The 12,945-nt window shown below is 38.2% G+C and overlaps 1 protein-coding gene across 6 annotated transcripts in view; it reads left to right on the forward strand.

Moving 5' to 3' along the window:
* The window catches only part of INPP4B (inositol polyphosphate-4-phosphatase type II B), a 267,108-nt gene that overhangs the window by 105,646 nt on the left and 148,517 nt on the right, over positions 1-12,945 (forward strand). For all 6 annotated transcript variants that reach the window (XM_071753780.1, XM_071753784.1, XM_071753782.1 and 3 more), the window contains one exon: positions 155-199. In XM_071753780.1, the coding sequence (XP_071609881.1) occupies positions 155-199 (45 nt within the window). The remainder of the gene's footprint in view (positions 1-154; positions 200-12,945) is intronic.

The raw sequence follows: 12,945 nt of genomic DNA on the forward strand, positions 1-12,945 counted from the left end.
CTAGGAATTTGTAACATAAAATGTTACTCTGATGGCAATAGCAGGCTGTTAAAGGTATAAATTAGACATGTGAAAGTTTTACTATGTGTTAAAAAGCAAGACATTGAAATTAATTATTTCTAATTTTTCTAATTTTTTTTCTTAACCTTAAAAGGTATTCAGAGAATTGCAAATGAGCCAAAGCTGGAGTTCAGTCTTGGTAAGATACAGTTTTGGTTTCTTGAAATTGCAATGGTCTCTGTGTGTGAAAAGTTCATATATATATGTGTTATGCAATGTAAAATTGCCTATTTAAAAAAAAAAATCAACCATTGTATCCTAAAGTAGGACAACTGGCCATGCTTACTTTGGTTGTCTTGAAACAGCTGAAGATGAACTGAGTTCTCTAAAGCTCTGTTGCTTTTACCAAGCTTAAAATCTGCCCAGTAGCTTTGAGAATGTTGTTTATGAAATATTACTTGTTTGGGACAAGACACTTAAGATGTAAGTTTTTAAAAAATACTGTAATCAAAGTACCGTTGCTTTAGAACTTTGAAATAAAACTGTTGGATTTGTATTTTTTTTGTAGGGAAGTGTCTATATAAGTGTTGACCTTTTTTTTTTCTACTTTTTATGTTCCATATAAGTCTTTGGTATATGAGGACTATATATCAGTATTATATATAACAGAGAGAATAACAGACAACTTGGTTCCAGGATGTGTTTTATCAGCTCAGTCCTTCTGTATCCAGAGCTGTAGAGCATGATTAAGATGGAGCAACAAACTCATTGAATGATGATGTATTTGTAATACAAGTGCACAGTATTTGCAGTCCAAACTGTGCCACTTAGAAAAATTTGTTTTTTCCCTTTCAGTGCAAAATATTAGACATTTTCAGAATGGTAGGAGAACCAGTTGTTTGCTGTAGAAGCACTAAAACCATTATTTCCTATGAGAAATCAGAATGATAGCTAGGCTTATTTCATTAACAGTTGGACCCCGAGATCTTAAGAGTCTTTTCCAACATAAGTGATTCTATGGTTATTCCCAGGTCCCATGTATGTCAAAATAACTGAGTTGCAAATAATGTGTACTTTGAAATACCTGATGTACATTCTGAAATGACTAAAATTTGTCCAATTTGTTGTCAATTTTGCATCATAGAGCCTGCTAATGTGTCTCTTGTAGAGCTGTACACTCAAACATTTACTCAGTGCTATTCAGTATCTGTTTTATTTACTGTGATAGAAAGACCTTAAAACGTGTTGCAAAGGTGTGTGTGAATGTGAGAGAGGGAAGGAGAAGGAACTAGAGACCTGTGTGTAAGCAGGGTATTACATAAAAATCAATCCAACTCCACTGTTTGGAGAAAGTAAATTATCTGCAAACAAATATTCCTCAAAAACTCCCTCACACAGCCAACAAGGTATTTATTCATCAGTGCCATGGCCAGGGGTCACTGCTCTGCTCACCCCATCAGGGCAGCATTTCCCAGCATTGAATTTCTGCACTGCTGTAACAACGATGGTTTAAAAGCTGATACCCTAAAGCTCTGCCTTTTGGAGAAGATGCAGTTGGGTCTGATAGAGTAATTTTTAGATCCCTTGCTCCAGTGATAAGAAAGTAAGACTGGCCCTGGTGTGGCACAGGAGAGGGAGGATGGTGCTGCAGGCAGTGATTGCAAATCAGATGAGCCAGATACTTCAGAAGTTGCTTTCAGTGATAAATGTGCCCCAGCAGGCAGGAGTGTAAAAGAGATGTAAAGCCATTTTCAGACTTGTTTGGGCTTGTGCTGGATGGAGCTCTGTTCATCACAGTGTCAATGTTTTTCTTTTGCATTAGCTTGTTTCTAGTAGGAATTTCTGTTCTGCAGTGTTATTGATTGAGGCATTGCAGCTCTGTGAGTGATCTTATGCACTGCCTTCTGCTGCTGCTCAGCTAACAAGAGTGGCAGTAGAAACCTCTTGGTTCTGACTGGGATTCCTGTCCCGTGGCATCAGTCAGGGGTATTTAGCAGTGTAAGCAGCTACATAAAGCTGATTCTTATTGTCTTGATTGTAAAATAGTAGTAGATATTTAAGCATAACACATTTTATTAGGGGAGCCTACCTTCAGTGGCTGAGTGGTCCACAGAAGACTTGATTTTTATCCTAACAGTGGTGTATCAAGGTACCCATGCCAACGCTTCCTAACCTCAGCCACCCTACTCACCACCACCTACAAAGGTACATGCATGCAGCACAGATGACCATGAGCCAGCAATGTGCCCTTGTGGCCAAGAAGGCCAATGGCATCCTGGGGTGCATTAGAAAGGGTGTGGTTAGTAGGTCAAGAGAGGTTCTCCTGCCCCTCTATTCTGCATTGGTGAGGCCGCACCTGGAGTATTGTGTCCAGTTCTGGGCCCCTCAGTTCAAGAAGGACAGGGAAGTGCTTGAAAGAGTCCAGCGCAGAGCTACTGAGATGATTAAGGGAGTGGAACATCTCCCTTATGAGGAAAGGCTGAGGGAGCTGGGTCTCTTTAGTTTGGAGAAAAGGAGACTGAGAGGTGACCTCATCAATGTTTTCAAATATGTAAGGGGTGAGTGTCAGGGAGATGGAGTTAGGCTTTTCTCAGTGGTGACCAGTGATAGGACAAGGGGTAATGGGTGTAAATTGGAGCATAGGAGGTTCAAGTTGAATATCAGAAAAAATTTTTTTACTGTAAGGGTGACAGAGCCCTGGAACAGGCTGCCCAGGGGGGTTGTGGAGTCTCCTTCACTGGAGACATTCAAAACCCACCTGGACACGTTCCTAGGCGATGGACTCTAGGGGGCCCTGCTCTGGCAGGGGGGGTTGGACTAGATGATCTTTCGAGGTCCCTTCCAACCCCTAGGATTCTATGATTCTATGATTCTATGATTCTATGATTCTATGACACCTCTTGCTGAGGAGTGAGACAGGGAAAATTTAGCTGGGAAGGATGTGTGAGCTGTTTGGCCCGACCAGCCATTAAAATCCCTCTCCCAAGGGTACTGCTCACCTGGTTACTGATAAGGCTGGAAGGGACTTTTGCACTGGCAGCTCATGCATCTGGGAACCATGAATTGCTTTGCCAGGCCAGCTGAGCCAGAGAGCTTCCCTGGGCTTGGTTTATGTAGAATTCAAGATTTGGCATCAGCTTTAGCTAAGGACTACTAAGACTTCTCTGTAAGGTGAACCAAAGCATGGAAAAAAGGGATGAGAGGGAGATTTGCTGCAAGCAAAGACACTGCTGAGATGTGTGCCTAACTCAAGGAACAAAATCTTATCTCTCTGTACTGATGTTTCAACTTGATTAAACTGCTCTCTAGCACTTGGAAGGCAAATCTAACAGTTAATAACCTATAAAACTGGTTTCTAAGAAAGAATGGTTTGTATCTATAATTTTGTTCATATGCATTATATAAAAAATACTGTATTAAGTAGCACAGAATCATAGAATGATTCTATGATTCATAGAATGATTCATGTATATATATATGCAAATAGACATTTGCTTTTATCAGTTAATATCTATGTGTTTTAAACTATGTTTTAAAAAATTCAGTTATCACATAAATGGTACTTTGTAGCTCTTCTGTCAATAAATAACATTGAGAAATGGAACTCTCCAGTAACTAAAAGAGAATACAGCTTTTTAATATTTGGGTGTTGCCTAATAAAGAAGTTTTATTTAGGGACAGTGTATGTCAATACTGCTTTCTAATATTTGCAGTTCTGGTAACTAAATTTGGAAGTAATGTTATTAAAAATCTTATTAGGGACTTGCATTCTGCTGTGCTAGCTGACTTGCTGCATTCTATATCCATAATAGTCTGGAAAGTGTTTGTCTTTTTGTGATTTTGTTTTAAAGTTCAGTTAAGTTTTAGTGGATTTTGTTTGGGTTTTTTTTTTTGGGGGGGGGAGTGTGTGTGTGTTGTTTTTTGTTGTTTTGTTTTCCTGAGGTTAAACTCTTGAATTACAACTTTCCACTGCAAAACATTCATCATTTTCAGGAGAGGATGTGATCTTGTCACATTTCCGATTTTAGAGTCTGAGCTTCATTTAGACAAAGTTTTTGATTTTTGCATTTGAGGAATCCTTGGAAATCTGAGTGGTTTTGAACTTTTTGGGGTTTACTTCTCAAAATTCATCTTGATGATTGGCTTTTCAAGGCATTCTGTTCTGTGTGCTGGTTTATGAAACACTGGGAGATGGCACATGTCAGTGGGAAGAGTAGAGTCTCTACCAGATAAATTTTATGATTAATTTTTTTTCCACTTTTAATGATGTGTATTACATACTGTTTATTCCCAACAACAAGAAAAGCAAAAAAGGCAAGTTAAATTGGACAGAAGAATTTCAGGAAGTTTAAAAAGTGTCACGTGATTGGAAAGAATGCTCTTTTTTTCCTCTGGGAACTACTTATTGGGCTTCTGCCTATTTTGAGACTTTTTGCACTCCAGCACAAGATGCTTGACCTTATGCAGCTGAACTTCAGCTAACTTTGAGCTGGTTTCAGTGCAGTTGGGCAGCAAGTGAAACTCTCTTCCAAAAACATTGTAAGGGAGTGAAAGCCCATCAGGTTTCATGGCATTCTGTAGTCTCTCATTGCAGCGTTGGATGATGGAACAGGATAACGTGGATTGAGCTAAGTGGGATCACCTGGAGACAGTTGAGTGATGTTGATTTATTGACCTCTGAGGAGAGGATGCTCTCCTTACTCTGCTGTGTAAGGATGCTCTCCTTACTGTGCTGCTGCATTCTGGGGCACTCATAGGAAAATTGCTTTATTACATACAGACACAGATGTTTGTATGTAGAAAGTTGCAGAAGTCTTACTTACAACAGAGATTTGGGTGGAAGTCCTGGCACTGCTGCCTTCTTTCAACCTTTCCTTATCTCCCACAAGGCTGACATTTTAACTATTCAGGATGTAACTGACTTTTTTTTTTTTTCTATTCCTTAATCATGCTGTTTTCAGGGAGGCTCAGAAGGCACACAGTGTCTGCAGAATGTTTCAGCAATAGATGTTGGTCTGCTCCACAGCTTCATTACTAAGAATAAACTCTGTTTTAATGAATTTTTTAAAATTATGCTGCTGTTCCTAGTAGAAGGGCTTTTTTTTATCAAACTGCTAGCATAAAAATTTTAAATTATTTCTCATTTAAAAGGAAATTGTGTACACTGCTAACTTTGCTTAAGAGATATTTACAGTATTTCTGGTTTTGTGCTTTAGTGGCTGAAGTCAGTTTTTTCTCTGCTGCTGTACAATGCCCCTTGTGGTCCTGTGGTTTCTTTTGGGCAGGTGCAAGCAATAGTTTGTATTTCAGAGCTATTGAACAGTGCTGGGATGCCAAAAGTAACATTTCTCATTAAGGGAGTGGGGATTGTTAAGAAACTAAAGCATCTTTCATAGGAGGAGAGGCTGAGAGAGCTTGGACTGTTCAGCCTGGAGAAGAGAGGAGGCTTTTAGGGGATGTTATACATGTATTTAAACACCTGCTGGAAGAGATTGAAGTGAGGGAGCCAGACTCTTGTCACTTATACCTCGTGAAAGAACAAGAGACTCTTGATCTAGAAATTCTTCAGGACCTTTCAGTAATCCTTCATAATCATGTTGGAATTAAACTGTTTAAAGTTGTTGCCCTCTATGTGCCATCAAGCAGCTTTTGGGAACTTCTTGCTTTTTGATTAAAGCTCTTGCTTTTTGATTAAATCATTCTGGTATCCTTAGTGTCCCTCACATAAGGATGTACCAGCGGCCTGAATTGCCTTGTTTTTTGGGCAAAGAATGAGTTAGGACTGGATAGAGCTGAGTGAATGTGTAATGGAAATTTTGTAGATTTTCTTGGCTTTGTGCTCATTTTCATGTTTCAGGTTTTTTCTGTACATTTGCATTCAAAGTTTCATTTTCTTTTTTTTTTTGTGTTCTCACAGGGAATACTTACTAGTGGGAATGCTTACAAAAGGCAAGCTTAAAGTAGATTGATTATTAAATATGTATTTGGAGCAGTATCATTGATCAGGAATGAACTTGAAATGGACACTTTAACCCTGAGTTGAAACTCTTCCCCCTTTGTAAATAAAATAATTCGGGTGAAAAATAAGCTGAGGATGATTGCTTAGTGATGAGTGCCAGTGGGATGCAACTGAGTTCTGGTGTGACTATGGACAGTGGCCTGAATTCAGGTGACATTTGGATGTGGAATGATATGGGTAAATACAGAAATTACCTTTCAAGTTAAGTTACCTTTTGTCCCTGCTATATCTCCTGCCAGTAAATCTTCCTTTTTTTTAGGTTTTTTTTTTTTGGTTGATTTTTTTTTTTTTTTCTTTTTTTGGTTTTTTTTTGTTGGTGTTTTTTTTTTTTTTTTTTTTTTGGGTTTTTGTTTGTTTTTTTTTTGTTGGTTTTTTTTGGTTGGGTTTTTTTGTTTGGTTGGGATTTTTTGTTTGGTTGGGGTTTTTTGTTTGGTTGGGGTTTTTTTTTTGTTTGGGTTTTTTGTTTGGGTTTTTTGTTTGGGTTTTTTGTTTGGGTTTTTTGTTTGGGTTTTTTGTTTGGGTTTTTTTGTTTGGGTTTTTTTGTTAGTTTTTTTTGTTGTTTTTTGTTTCTTTTTTTTGGTTTTGGTTTTTTGTTTGGTTTTTTTGTTTGGTTTTTTTTGTTTGGTTTTTTTTTGTTTGGTTTTTTTTTGTTTGGTTTTTTTTGTTTGGTTTTTTTTGTTTGGTTTTTTTTGTTTGGGTTTTTTTGTTTGGTTTTTTTTTTTTGGTTTTTTTTTTGGTTTTTTGTTTGGTTTTTTTTTGTTTGGTTTTTTTTGTTTGGTTTTTTTTTGTTAGGTTTTTTTTTGTTTGGTTTTTTTTGTTTGGTTTTTTGTTTGGTTTTTTTTGTTTGGTTGGTTTTTTTTTGTTGGGTTTTTTTCTGTTTGGGTTTTTTTTTTGTTGGGTTTTTTTGGTTTAGTTTTTTTTTGTTTTGGGCTTTTTTGGTTTGGGGCTTTTTTGGTTTGGGGCTTTTTTGGTTTGGGGCTTTTTTGTTTGGTTTTTGTTTTTAAATCAAGGTGGGACAGCTTCAGGTGTCTGTCTGCTTGGCTGCACTCTCCCATGTGATAGTTGGCAACTTCTTGTGCTTTTGTAGCTGCTGTGTTGGAGGTGGGCAGGATGAGAAACCCCTCAATCTGCCCTGTGTCTGACCTCTTTCTACTCCAGTGCTCTCCTGAATTCCAAGGGGCATTGGCACCATTTCTCCTTCAGCCACCCTGCTGGGGCTGTTCTGAAGGAAATCAGCTGTGATGGTTTTGCAGAGCGTGGAGGAACAGCTGTGCCCTGCCAGCCTGGCACTGGAGGACAGGTGTGGGGTTTGCAAATCCTGCTGGAGCCACAGACAGGCTCAGGGATGCTCAGCCTTGTCAAGGCTGAGGCAGTGGGGATGTGCCCAGCAGCCAACCCTCAGGCATGTTGGGACAGCTTGGAGTTGAAAGCTTTAAATACCTGGAGACTTGGAAGCCCCCGGAGCAGGTGTGCAGAAGCTTAGTGTCTTCTGTTTAAAATCCACTCGTGGATGTCTGTGTGTTTTTTGTGAGTTTATGCTTGAATTTTTTTCTGTCATGTTTTGCAGTTGGTCTTTTCTAACCTTCAGCTCGGTCTGTAAAACACTTCATGATGAATTGTCTGGAGAATTCTTGACATCTCTTCCCTGATTTGTCTTTCTCCTCGGAGATAAAGTCACTTTATAATTCCAAAAGAGTACAGATCATTTGGGAGACCAAAAGCAATCAAATTATTTACAGATTACACATCTCTTGTAGCTCATGCTTCGTGTTGTGCAGAATGGTAATGACTAAACAGACATGAAACAATTCTGTTTTGTTAGCCCAATAATAAATTAAATTAAACATATTTAATTCAAAGCATGATGCTCTTTCCTTTTTTTGACTCTAATGGTACTGCACTGTGTTACCATGATACTTTATCTTTCAAATGGTAGTTTTTAACTACATCTCTAAATATGCCAATAGAAATAATTGCAGTAATACTTTAATGTTATAAAACATTTCCCAGTGGGCTTTTTTTTAAATCCTCAACCGTCGAAACAGAAGTTCCATAAAAGCAAAACATCTAATTAGTAGAAGACTGAAGTCCTCTTTCCCTTTTCAACACATGAGTTATAGATGTACTTATTTTTGGAACTTTTGAAATGCATGTCCTGTGGTCAGATATGACTTAAAAATGAGGTTCTCTGAAGGCTCTGGAAAAAAAATGCAACTCTCCTAATGCAACACCCCAAAATGCCACACTGGATGCAGCATGACAAGCAGACTGACCTGATGTACTTGTAAGGGCTTTACTGAAAAAAACAATGCTTAAGGATGCTGTTCTTAATTATTTTACCTCCACCTCTTATGGATAATGAGGTTTCTCTATTCTAACAGTTAGAGACGTTTTAATTTCTGTGATAAACCATATTTCTACAGAGGGTCCCCAACCAAACCTTATGCAGAGAATGAAACTGAAATGAAAGAAATTAAACTAAATTTTTAAAATGCCTGCCTGGTGAAATAGATCAAATGTTCAAAACAAGTTAAAGCTGACACTTTCATGTGAAATCCTGTTGCATTTAAGATGGATTCCTAAGTGATTGAATGAGTACAGAATGTCTTGGTGATAGAAGAATTTGGTGTTGGCATTCTTTGAAGGTGAGAATTCTTCACACCTAAGCAGCTGAGGATTATTGGCTGTAGGATTGTGAATGAGCTGCTTTAAAAACTACAATGGCTATCAGTGCTTTCAGCTTTGAGATCTGAACCTGCTGCCATTGAGATAAAAAGCAGCAATCAATACCTATCAATACCTATTTAAATATCAAATATGCCAGAGATGAAGGATTTATTTTCCCCCTTTCTGTTAATCCTTAATTTGTACAAAGGAATTGAAATAATTTGAAATTATTTCTATGGGAAGCAGTCACCTGTATTTTTACATATGTCAATTCATAGAAGCCAAGACATTTTCAAATATAGAAATTTGTAGTCTTGTAACCTGTAGACAGCAGTTTTTCACCCGTGAAGAAACTTCTGATGGAAATTACTGTCTATGGTAAGAGGATCCAACTTTTTGGTATATGCAGTATACTCTGTAGGAATCATTAATATCTTCTCCCTTTAGATCTGTCTCAAAATACCAGCTGCAGACCTTTTGTAAATCTGTGAGTTAAAAAATTTAGATTATGGTCCAATATCTTTGGGGAGATGAGCTGCTTAGATGAGTGTTAATTTTGAAGAACCTGCAAATACAAATGTATGTGCTGCTTTAAAAAGGTTACTTGGAAATTAGATTGAGTGTTAAAACAGCTACAGTCAGCATGGGATTTGTTACCCTGTCTCATTTGTAACCTGTTCTCATGGTTGAGACTTAAATTTTGAAGAAGTCTAGGGCTAAAGGTTATTTCTTCAGGATACGTAAGGAAATTAATCTCAAATGCTTTTGGGTTTGTGGATTACTTGAGCCTTGTCTTCTGGCACAGCCCTTCATCTGTGAACTTTATTTTTGGACTGTCATTTATGCAAATAGATAAAAAAATATATATCTTTAATTGTTAATGAAGAGGTTATACTTATCTCTTGCTATTCCATACTAGTAAGGATCAACTTAATTGTCAGGATGGCTGTTTTCAGATCTGCTGAGGAATAAAGAATTCTCTCTTACTTGGATCTCTAATTGAGGTATTAATCCAGAATTGCCACCCTTTCAGACAAGCCTTGCTTATATTAGAACTTATTCTGCAGCTTGCGTGCAGTTTTTTGAGCATTAATTGTGCATTTCCTTACTAGGAAATTTAATCATTACAAGGCTAGAAGTGGTTATTCTGGATTGCAGAAATCTATTTTCTGCTTTGATCAAAAAAGTGTCTTGCTCTTATTTGACTTGACTCTGAAGTGCATTTTAGTCTGGTTTCCTTTTTAGACATGTCAGAAAGTGTTGTTTTTATTTTTTTCAAAGATGGCCTCAGGCAAACTGGAGGGACTAGTGCTTTGCTTTCTGTTTTCTGTAGTGGACTTTCTAGACAGGGACAACATTTGACAGGCACCTGTGCAATGAGACACAGCTGTGAATCAGCCTTGTGGTTGGTATCCCAAGGGGGGGAGGGAAGTAAAGAAAAGAAAAGAAAGAAAAGTACAATCATACAGCTCAGTAATATCCTGTTTTTTTATTTTTTATTTTTTTTAGGCTGTGTTCTGCTCCACTTGAGCACTACACATGGAGAGTATTACAGCATGCAAACTTTTCTACCATGCTCCCTTGAGTGGTGTTTTTTAGGAGTCTTTATGGAGCTGATCAACAGTACAGCATTCCTCCCTCTTCACTGGGGGCTTCATCCTTGGTGTATGTGAAGGAAGGAACACAAATCTTTTCAGACAAATGAATCTTAAAGCATGTTCAGTTAGGCAGTTGAGCAATAGCTTTGCTTGCAAGTCTAACCCTTGTCAGTCTTTTCTTTTGTGAGTTGCTGTTGTTAATACAGCTCCCTGCTGCATCTTGTGCTGGCACCTTCAGCATGATTGCCTTTTCTATGTAACATTTTTAGTTACAGAAGAAATGAATATTTTACTCACTAGCAGTGCCTCGTGGGTAACAGGGCTAGGGACACATAGTTGATTTACTTATATTAGAGAGCTGGCTCCAGAGAAGTTGGAGAAGTGCATCCTTATTACACTGCTTAGATGTGCTTAGGTCAAGATTAACATCAGTTAGCTTGGGTGGTAATAGCAACACATACTGGGACCCTGAGGTCTGGTCCAGACTGCAGGAGATGCCTAAGGACAGGGAAAATCACTCCCCTACTGAGGTCTGGGCTCCTGTATTCAACTTACACCCAGAATCCAAAATAACTGCTCCACAAGGCATCTCTACTGCAGTGAAGCAGCACCCTAAAAGACTTCAGATTGTGTAGGGTTCTTTGTGAAGCTTGATACCTTCTGTAGCTGCTAGACTTTGTTGCTAGTTTCCTTCCTTTGTTATGCAAGGGAAGCTTCTTTCTTCACCAAGCCTCAAAGTGTTTTGTAAAGATGTGGATGATGACATGGATTTGGAGTAAGGCTAAGCAACAGCTGAATTTTCTTTACACATTAGAGAAGAAGCTTGTCTCTGCAGTGTTGTAAAGTAATCCTGCACATGGAGGATCAAAACCACATAATGATTCACTTGACAACTGGTATAGCAGTGTATAAATGCTTATGTCAAAAGAAGCAATGTATGCTGTTAAAAACAGATGTGGCAGACTGAGAGACTTGGCACCTACGTTTCTTTTCATCTTCTTGTGATATTGCTGTAGGTTTATTTAATTTCTGAAGAGATTTTCAAAGTTCGCAGCCAGCAGAATATATTTTATTTATAAAATCTGAAAGAAATTGTTACGGGTTCTAGATATTTACTGAGCTTACAGTATAAAGAAATGAACAGAAAAAGAGAAAAAGGGAAGTCTGTATGCCCTTTGCTATTCTAATTTTTCAGCAGATACATGAAGGGACCTAAAAGAAAGCTGGGTGGGGGGGGACATTTTATAAGGGCATGCAGCAAAAGGATGAGGGGTAATGGCTTTAAACTGGAAGAGCAGTAGATTTAGGTTAGCAATTAGTAAGAAATTCTTCACTGTGAGAGTGGGGAGGCAATGGAACAGGTTGCTCAGGGAAGTTGCTTCTGTTCCATGCCTGGGAGTGCTCAGTGCTCAGGATGGGGCTGTGAGCAGCCTGGTTTAGTGGGAGGTGTCCCTGCCCATGCAGGGGGGTTGGAACCAGATGATCTTGAAGGTCCCTTCCAACCCAAACCATTCTATGATTCTGTGATACTTAAATTTGTAACTGCTCTCTTTTTGGGATAGTGGTAAATTCCTGAAAGAAATGATACATTTACTTCTTTCTTAGATACTTGGATATGGCAATATTGGGAAAAGGTGAAGGGTGAAATAGTATTTAACTCTGTTTCCAGCAGATTTTGAACATGTTTGTGCTATACTAAAATACCAACAATACCAATATAAAGTACAACCTTGGAATAGCAGGATCAAAATCCCTTTTGATAGGAATAGATTTTTGAAGTGTATTAATGTCTAGCTTGTTTTTGTAAGACTTTAAGCATTTTTTAATTTTCATTCTCTCTTTATTTCTCTGACCAGAATACTAAATTCAGCTTCAGATCCAAGCATAAGTATCTTGAATAGACAGTGCAATTAGCAGAAAAGTTCTGCATAGAAGGTAAAGTGGATGAAGGAAAATCTAAAGGAGCATCAAGAGGTCTGTTTTGCTGTCACTAGGTGACTGCAGCACTTTGGAAAAACAGGAATTCTCTCTGCAGTTAGAAGCACAGTGTGCTCATAAGGAAATGCAGTCTTTGGAAGAATTACTTTTAAAAACCCAAATCTAGCATTATCTGAAAGAGATAAACAGACACTTGTATTCTCAGATATAGTTTCAAGATGTAAGAAATTTAAAAATATTGATCACGAGCAGTTTGTTTCATAACTGAAGGAGCCAGCTGTTGTGAGCAAAGCTAGAAATTCCCTTCACTGACCTCAGGAGCAGTGTAGAGCACAAAGGTGGCAAAAGTCAGTCATATCCAATTGGAACTAAAGCTGGAGGAGCCTGATCATTAGCAGTAAATGTGCTGGAACAGATAATCTAACGTTAGCAATGGATGAATTCACTACTAAAATGTAAATTGTACTGAATGTAAATGTAGATGTAAAATGTAAAATGCATCACCATGCATTTGGTGACACATTTGGTGGGAATATGATGCCTGTGAGCTGGATGTTGATCCAGTCTCCCACTTTCCTGTGTCTCTTGCATCTGCTTTACTTTGTAAATAACTGGGGTTGTCCAGGCTGAAAAGCAAAGCTGCAATATGAAATAGGCCTGTTCTAACATGTCAAAGGATTGAAACCCATGCTCAGGGCATGGATGCCAGTGCTGCTGCTAATG

Source organism: Heliangelus exortis, chromosome 10, assembly GCF_036169615.1.
Source record: "Heliangelus exortis chromosome 10, bHelExo1.hap1, whole genome shotgun sequence".
Taxonomy (NCBI): domain Eukaryota; kingdom Metazoa; phylum Chordata; class Aves; order Apodiformes; family Trochilidae; genus Heliangelus; species Heliangelus exortis.